General features: G+C 39.0%; 1 protein-coding gene across 1 annotated transcript; it reads left to right on the top strand.

Moving 5' to 3' along the window:
• Window positions 1-1329: 1329 nt before the first annotated feature.
• On the top strand, window positions 1330-9696 carry LOC130931292 (clumping factor A-like). Its single transcript, XM_057859950.1, has 2 exons — window positions 1330-1390; window positions 8331-9696. Exons 1-2 carry the CDS (start codon window positions 1330-1332, stop codon window positions 9653-9655), a joined length of 1386 nt encoding a protein of 461 aa, XP_057715933.1. The 3' UTR covers window positions 9656-9696.

The following is a 9696-nucleotide window of genomic DNA, read 5'->3' as shown; positions in this document are numbered from 1 at the left end:
TTTGACTAACATTATGTAACATTCCACTTTCTTCTCTTTGTAGATGCTCTTCTGAAATATTTTCCTTCCACTTCTGTACATCCTGGGACATCTTTTACAGCCAACCTAAGTCCAAGCTCACCAAGTCCAGTACCTTCCCACACACAAACTGCCAGCGGAGAAAGAAATGGACCTTCCAAAACAGCTGTCATATAATAGGGCAATAGATGCTTTTGCATCAGTGAAGACAAGGCGAGTAAGGTTATAGGTTAAGGTAGAAAAAAAAAAAAGTTGCATTTTAAAGTATTCTGTGTGTCTTTATATAGGTTTGTGTGGGTGGGTGTTAATCATATTGTAATAACAATTGTAATTTATTTTATTTATTTATGTTTGTTTTTGAAATGTTTTTGATTGGTGTTTTTGAATAGTTATTAGTGCATTTTTCTTTTAATTGCTGCACTTGTTCATTGTTGTCTTTTTTGTATAATAATTTACAAAGCAATAATATGCTTTTTCAGTGTGAGTTTTAAAATATTTGTGGTGAAAATAGCTGGGGGGGGCAACAAAGTTGTTGCCTAGGGTACCAAATTGGTCAGGAACGGCCCTGGTTTCAAATTGCAATGTAGTTGGTACACGAATAAATAGTCATTTTTAAAGAGGTAGGTTAACACAAAAGAGCTGAATTAACAAAAAAAGTCATGACGAAAGCGAAACATGCGTACTTTTCTCAACAACATACAAGCACACTGGCAATTATTTCATTTGGTAATGCATTGGGAAGAATTGAGAGAAACAACCATTAGGAGAGACAACAATGATCAACGAGACATCACCCGCAGTCGGCCCAATGCCATCACGGACACCTCCCGCAAAGCTCAGATGTACCTGCGACGGACTTGCAACCATTGCAGGGTGTACCCTGGGTTCTGCCCATAGTTAGGTGGAATAGGCTCCAGCACCCCCATGACCCACATGAGGATAAGCTGTACAGAACATGAATGAATCTCAACGCTCAACCCTGTTTATTGAAATTGTGCATAGGCTACCAAACTAAACCTGCTTTGCAAACGTTGTTTAATGTCGTGGTGACTTAGGGTTAAGGTTACACATTTGTCTCAGCGTTCAGAAAAATACACAAAACCTGATTTTGAATGCCTCCAGTATTATTGTGCGTCACAAGAGAGTGGCATGCAAGCAGGGGGTAAAGAAGAACCAGAAATTAACCCAGCAAGTTGACAGGGTGGATGCTTCAGATGTTTCAAATACACCCAGTTGCATTTAAAAACCCATCTGATTCTAACCAGTGACACATAGCGAGCTCAAGTTGTGCTGCACTGTGAAGAAGAAACCATGGGAGCCCACCTGATCGTCTTGCTGCTGGCATTGGTGGCCATGCCTGCCTCTTCTCATGGTATGTACCTTTTCCACATCAGCAAACAATGTGGGTGATTGGTCAGCGCCGGTGCTGCTTAAAATAAGTAGGGGGCTTGGGCTCGTGCGCCTGCTTTCGATGTACCACCGAAAACAAGTAGGGTTTGATTCGTTCCACGTGTTTCTGTTTCACTGTTCTGAACAAATTTGGGTAAAGGTTGTGTTTTATAACACTTATCACTCAATGCTTTTTGAACGGTTCTATTGCTCAAACCATTCTTGAAGGAAAAAAAACACTTTTATCACCAAAGCCAAATTGAATAAAGGCAAGGCAAATTTATTTGTATAGCACAATTCAACATGGGGCAATTCTAAGTGCTTTACATCACATGAAGATCCACGAGCAGAGATAAAATGATTTGTAAATATCACATTAAATCAAAAGAGTTAAAACAAAGAGAATTTTCACTGTGCGCTTTTATAACTAAACGTATTTATCTTCTACATGTTTTTTTGATTGAATGCATTTCTACCTTTATTTTTATAAATTTATTTGGTGTATTAGAGACTGTCATTTTTTTGTCTTTTGATTTAAAAATTGGCCCAGGTGTTGTTTGCATTCAAAATTATTTAGGTCTGTTTTTTAGGTTTATTTCATAAGTGAGTAAAAACTTTAACAGCAAGATACAAGAGGCCCTGTTCATACTGCATGAAAATGTCAAGAACACATCGCATATGAGCAAATAAATCAAAATCGAATATAGCCTTGGTGATTTCAGTAAGATAAAGTGGAGGTGAATTCATTTTAAACCATGCCTTTATTGTCTATTGAAAGCCCTTTTTACATGTTTAACATGTTATGACATCAAATGAGATGCAAATAATGACACAGCAGATGAGAAACCAATTTACAGTATATTGCATGCAGGCAGAAATGTTGATAAACCAGCCTAGAATAGAAGAGGTAATTATTCTATTAAGTCTACACTCCTTAAAAGAAAAACTATGTAAGTTGAGTAAACATTGGTTATGTAGCCAATTTTTCATCCATTGACAAGTGAGATAACAGATTATACATAATTAAATTCAATTGAATCAACTTTATTTATACCTTGGGAGAGTTCCCTCAGGTATATTAGTTTCCAACGCCCGTAATACCACAGCCCCAAAGATAAAAGTATAAGGTGCAAGATAGTAAAAAAGTGTTAGAGTAAAAAAGGATTAAAAACATAAAATTAAATTTAAAAATGAAATAAATACAATTCAAAACAATATGCTATTACTTAAGAAGTACATTTAAAGGAATAATACACACCAGGCAGACACTAGCAGGAGAACCGAGTTACAGAGGTGCTAAGGTGCTAATAGTGCATTACTGCCCCTTCCCTTCCCACCTAAAGTTGTGGGTTGTGGAACTTCATAGCTCGTGGGACAAAGGAGTCTCTCAGTCTGTTGGTTCTGCACCTGGGGAGGAGCAACCTTTTGCTGAACGAGCTCCTCTGTGCACTGATTACAGTGTGTACAGGGTGACTGGCATTGTCCATAATAGCCAGGAGTTTCCCCATGGATCTCCTACCACTGTCACCAGAGAGTCCAGGGTCATGCCGACCACAGAGCCGCGCGCCTGATCAGTTTGTCCAGCCTGTTGGAGTCCCTCTTAGCTATGCTGCCTCCCCAGCACACCACGGCATAAAACAAGACACTGACCACCAAGCTCTGATAAAATATCTGCAGCAATTTCTTACAGATGTTAAAAGATTACAGTCTCCTTAAAAAGTGCAGTCTGCCCTGGCACCTCTTGTACAAGTGATTTCTTTTGTGAGACCAGTCCAGCTTTTTGTCCAACCACAAGGCAAGGGCATAGGTTTGGTCTCAACATTGGTAGGGACCATATAACAGCATAACCTGCATGAACACTTTTTGTTGGGGACGGGAAATTAATAAGATCATACAGATTGGGTGATATGAACCTAATTATTGATCATTGCAAAATAAATCTATTGACTTATACTTACTTTCATATGTATTGGTTCAGGTGATACACTGTTCGATTCAAACCTTTGTTTTCAAAAACTACTACAGAAACATTTTGAAAACTTCCAAACTTCCATATAACAGCATAACCTGCATGAACACTTTTTGTTGGGGACGGGAAATTAATAAGATCATACAGATTGGGTGATATGAACCTAATTATTGATCATTGCAAAATAAATCTATTGACTTATACTTACTTTCATATGTATTGGTTCAGGTGATACACTGTTCGATTCAAACCTTTGTTTTCAAAAACTACTACAGAAACATTTTGAAAACTTCCAGAATAAATGTCTGGATTTCATTTGCAAATTTGAATAGCAATATTTGAACACAACTTAAATTATATAACATACACAATAAATACAAACTTGTTAATAATCTCTAAACTATCCACAAATGCAAAAAAAAAAAAAAAACATTTGCCACTCAACATTGTCTGTCTAAATAAAGACATTAAATATAACTGAAAAAAATGTCTTCGGAAATAACAAAAATACACAAAAATGTAGCATTCCTTTAGGTAAAACACAACTGCTTTTGTCCACAAGCACAGCCAAACTCATCCAAAAAAAAAAAGAAAGCTACAGTGGCTGCTGCTGGCCGAAAAAAATATCTAATATCCCTCCCCTTTGAAAGGGGTGGAGGAGGCGGCTTGTTGTCGACATGTTGTATTTCTGTCGGGGCCGTGAGTGCATGTGTGTGTTCGAGGGCAAGTCATCAGCCAATCAAACGTGCATTTGAGGAGGGGAAAATGGACCGTCTCATTCAGCAAGTGAAAAGGGATAAGTCTGAACATGATGAAAATAATTCACTTAATAATTTTTGGGTCACTTCTATCCTTACAGCATATAGGAAGACAATCTATATCACCTATAAAAACAACTCATTATATAATGCAAATAAGGTTGCTTAAAAGTTGGTGGGGACAATTTTAGAATCCTAAAAAGTTGGAAGTGTTATGTCCCTACCGTCCCACTGCAAACCTACGCCCTTGCGCCTAGGTATTTATAGTTGTCCACGATTTCCACCTCATCCCCCTTGATCACTACTGTCCGTGGAGACTGCCCGGATTCACCAAAGTTAATGGCCGACTCCTTGATCTTAACGGTGTTGAGCTGGAGGCAGTTCTCATCGCTCCAGGCAACAAAGTCGTCAACCAGACTCCTGTACTCCTCCTATTCAATCAGTTATTATTTCTATTCTTGTGTTTTTTTTATTTTTTTATCCACAACCATTTATTTGATATGAAAGGTTTTAGTATTTTTAATTACATTATTATTTCACCAGATAATAACCGCATTCTATGACGCTATTTTGTGGGGAAGCAACACAATGCAATGAATCCTCCCTGGCACCAAGACGAATACATATTCCAGCGCTGCCGATCGTTGCTCAGTTTTTTGTATTTTGTATTAAGCCACAACTATTCAATGCATTTTCGCTCAGTTTTTTTTTTTTTTTTTTCGTTTATTTTCTGGTATATAAGCCAAAGTTATATTTTATATATATATATATATATATATGTATATATATATATATATATATATATATATATATATATATATATATATATATATGCCAAATATGTCAAAATGTGCCCCTTCGTTAAAAAAAAAAAAAAAAAAAAAAAAAAAAACATCTGTTCCTGATATAGAAATAGACAAGTTTCCGCAGTACTTCCCCTTTACTCCCGCATTTCTGCTTGCAACTTCCGTTATATACTTTCTCCATCCAAAAAAACAGTGGAGCTGGAGTAACATTTCTCATTGAATCCCTCAACAAAGACCAGTTGGAAATACCCCATCCATCTGCCATCATCACGACATGGGAGGACAACATGTTCATGAAGACAGATGTCAAGCTCGTACCACCACAAAGACCGGGTGTTTTTGCAGCAATGTTGCTGCTGTGTTATGGAATGTACAGTATGTTCTTCCTACCCCTGCATTTTCATGTGTTCGGTGCTCAAAAAATACTAAAACTAAAAACTTGCGCATGAAACAACTCATTGCCATTTGATGTTGTTATTACAATGATGATTGTAATTATGATGATGTTTAATATTATTTACTACAACTACTGTACTGCTCTGGCTGCAACACATGCTATCTGCCGCTAGCCTGTTTCTAATCAGTATGTGTAGGATGGCACAATTGTGTTACAAGTTTTTTGTTCGATTGTTTACAGGTGGAAAACTCTGATAGGCAAGGGAAGTAGATGTGCCTCACAACACTTATTGTATGTTGATAGTCATATATCAAGACTACATGGGGTCTATTTTGAACGCAGCAACTTTAAGATACGTTATTGGAGACGGAATTATTTTATTATTTATTTATTGTCATCATCATCGGTATCATTGACAGTTACAAGATGGCTTTTGCTATCTGATTAACCCGAAGAAAAACAACGAAGAAAAGACAAGAGCTGACGGAAGAAGCATATGCTTTAATTACCGAGGACAGTGGGAGAAAGCCCGTCTGGAGGCTCCTTTAAGCCGCTCTGGAGCTCTGCTCTGCTGGAGCTCTGCTGTCTGATATCACATTCTCGTATGCTCCTCCTTCGTTAATATTTTTCTAATAATTTTATAAATTGTGATTTATTGACCTGTTTTGCTCGTGCACCAATTGTATTAAATAAAACAAGCAATGGAATCATGTTGTCCAAAAGTTTTATTGCGATCAATATCTGCAATAAAAAAGAATGAAATACTATTATTGTTTATATGTACATACCTCTTGGCATTTCCTTGTACCAACCAAATCCGTGTCAGCACTTTTGCATTCAGCAACTGTATTATGATCTGTAATTAGACTTCATTTTGGTCACTCAAGTGCCTGGGGTATCAGTCTACACCTCATGTTAACACGGGCTGACAGGTTGTTATAATTTTGTCCACGAATGATCAACGAAGTGATAAGAACAAGCATACAATCTTTTAAGTATATCCTTAGGTTTGAAGCACATCTTTAACTTATTGTCTGCAGCTGGTATGGCGAGGTAGATCCACAGTGGCGCTATGAAGCTGGACGCTGTTCAAAACTTTCCACTTCCAACTGTATATATAGGCGCTTCCAGGAGTTCACGCACAGCACAGAAAGTCTCGAAGTCTCATCTACGTCGTTCTGAATCCATTTTGGGAAATTCCGTGGGTTCCTCTGGTTTGATTTTGCAGTTTTAACTTTGTCAACACACTGCTTACTTCAACCGCACTTCATGTTGTTCTGTCTAAACCAGAAGTTCTGAGCAGAAATTATCAAAGCTGGCGTCGCCCATGTTTCGCTTAGGAAGCTTGTCTATACATGAACCAGTATCGAATGGGAGGCGCCTTACCAACTGGTAGAAACTTTTACCAAAGTTTTTAAATATACTATTCACCTTTAAAGAAACTCATTTAAACAGAATTCAGAAAAGTAATAACAAACGGAAACAATAATTTGACACAAGACGTCATGGTGAAGTGTATGAAGCAAGCCAATGGTGAGAATTGGCACTTAATTGATATGTGTCCTGTTCTGAAGATGCAATGTTTTGTGTATACAACCATTACTTATATCCACCAAAGCAGATCCACTAAATTGATTTTGTCATAAAATTGTCAATTTTTTCTTCTATTACAAAACCTCAAACCAATCATGGAAGTCTTGTGAAGTGAACAAAGAGGAACTGAACCTATTCTGCAAACAACAGTCACACACAATATAATTTAATTATTGCTTAAGCCACAATTAAAAACACAAAGAAGTGCATCTTTGTTGCACCCCGCAGCAATCAGAGAAACATGCAACACCTGATTTGTTATACCTCCATGCTTTGCATTAGTGTGCATTAATGTTTGTCTCCAGCTGGAGTGCAAGTTGGAGGTAAGGTTAACCTGTAAGCTGACAGGTTGGATTTTTGAGACGTTTCCAACACACCCAATTTCCATAAAAACCCATCCGATTTTCATAAGTGACATACTCTAACGTGCTTAAGTTGTATGGCATTAAGAAGAAATCATGAGAACCCACCTGATCTTCCTGCTGCTGACGCTAGTCATCATGCCTGTCAATTCTCGTGACTTTTTATAAACTTTTTATTTTCAAAACGGTTGCTGGGCTTTGAACTGGCAGAATTCTATTGTTTTGTTTTATCTTTCAAGGCATGCTAAACAATTTTGCATTACCGTTTAAGAAATGAACCATACTGCATATGTCTTGCTCTGTCTTTCTTGGTAAGGTTTCGTTTTTTCATATTTTTTGTCGGTCTACACATGATAGTCAATACTACGTAATTTTGAAGCTTAACCAACCAAATTTCACATATGTAACTGAACCAAGTTTGACTGCTTGAAACCACAGTGGCAGATCCATGGTAGTCATGAGATATAGACACAATTGCAAGCAATGTAACACAATTTAAAATTTGGGGAATTTTAGATCAAACAGATGAAATTCAATTTCTTTTATCAAGATTTTTTAAAAATAAGACTTTTTAAGACTCCATGAGAAATGGTTGCTTGAAAGCAAAATCACCTTTCGGTCTAATATAATGTAGTACACAGGTAAATACTTTGATAAAAATGCCACCTTTTATTTATAGTATACTGTACATCACCAAGACGAGAACTAAAGGACAACCCAGGATGCACAAAAGGCTTCAGCTCTCAGCTCATTATATGAGCGAGTATATGAATGTGAGTGGATGAACTAGTCCGGAGGAAGACAGGAAAAGGGAATGTTTGCACTTGTGTATGGAAATGAAAGGGTGCACAGCTCGTTGATGATTGATAGATAAACATCAACTACATCCCTCATTAATGGGAGTTTATTTGGCTGTCATTTTCAGGTGACCATTAGATGCGGTTTAGAGACTCCCACAAACTGTTCACATGTCCACAATGAAAATGAAAAAGCTAATTTAACCAAACCTGTACAATTTTTTTTTTTTTTTTTTTGCAGCGTCTGAGGAGGACACAATCGAAGATACAGAGGAGGACACATCCAAAGATACTGAAGAGGACAGATCCGAAGATACTGAAGAGGACACATCCGAAGAGACTGACAAGGACACATCCGAAGAGAGTGAGGAGAACTCACATGAAGAGACGGAGGAGGACAAATCCGAAGAGACTGAAGAGGACACATCGGAAGAGACTGAGGAGGACAAATCCGAAGATACTGAAGAGGACACATCCAAAGATACTGAAGAGGACACATCCAAAGATACTGAGGAGGACGCATCCAAAGAGACTGACGAGGACACATCCGAAGAGAATGAGGAGAACTCACATGAAGAGACTGAGGAGGACAGATCCGAAGAGACTGAGGAGGACACATCGGAAGAGACTGACAAGGACACATCCGAAGATACTGACGAGGACACATCGGAAGAGACTGACAAGGACACATCCGAAGAGAGTGAGGAGAACTCACATGAAGAGACTGAGGAGGACAGATCCGAAGAAACTGAGGAGGACACATCGGAAGAGACTGACAAGGACACATCCGAAGATACTGACGAGGACACATCGGAAGAGACTGACAAGGACACATCCGAAGAGAGTGAGGAGAACTCACATGAAGAGACGGAGGAGGACAAATCCGAAGAGACTGAAGAGGACACATCGGAAGAGACTGAGGAGGACAAATCCGAAGACACTGAAGAGGACACATCCAAAGATACTGAAGAGGACACATCCAAAGATACTGAGGAGGACGCATCCAAAGAGACTGACGAGGACACATCCGAAGAGAATGAGGAAGACACATCCGAAGAGAGTGAGGAGAACTCACATGAAGAGACTGAGGAGGACAAGTCCGAAGAGACTGAGGAGGAAACATCGGAAGAGACTGAGGAGGACACATCCGAAGAGAATGAGGAGGACACGTCCGAAGAGTGTAAGGAGAACTCACATGAAGAGACTGAGGAGGACAAGTCCGAAGAGGAAGACACATCGGAAGGGACTGAGGAGGACACATCCGAAGATACTGATGAGGACACATCCGAAGAGACTGAAGAGGAGACATCTGAAGAGACTGATGAGGACACATCCGAAGAGACTGACGAGGACACATCCGAAGAGAATGAGGGGGACACATCCGAAGAGAGTGAGGAGAACTCACCTGAAGAGACTGAGGAGGACACATCCGAAGAGACTGAAGAGGAGACATCCGAAGAGACCGAAGAGGACACATCTGAAGAGACTCAGGAGGACACATCCGAAGATACTGAGGAGGACTCATCCAAAGAGAGTGAGGAGGACTCACCTGAAGAGACTGAGTAGGACTCAATCGGTGATAATTAGTCCCGGAGAAGAGTCCAGGG

Source organism: Corythoichthys intestinalis, chromosome 15, assembly GCF_030265065.1.
Source record: "Corythoichthys intestinalis isolate RoL2023-P3 chromosome 15, ASM3026506v1, whole genome shotgun sequence".
NCBI classification, from domain to species: Eukaryota; Metazoa; Chordata; class Actinopteri; order Syngnathiformes; family Syngnathidae; genus Corythoichthys; species Corythoichthys intestinalis.
The sequence above is the reverse complement of the archived record's forward strand: the minus strand, read 5'-3'. Positions and strand labels throughout refer to the sequence as shown.

Excerpts from the sequence above, each read along its gene's own strand:
- LOC130931292 (XM_057859950.1), top strand. The coding sequence starts at position 1,330 with ATGGGAGCCCACCTGATCGTCTTGCTGCTGGCATTGGTGGCCATGCCT. Across the intron at positions 1,391-8,330 it reads CATGCCTGCCTCTTCTCATG|CGTCTGAGGAGGACACAATC; the intron begins GTATGTACCTTT and ends TTTTTTTTGCAG.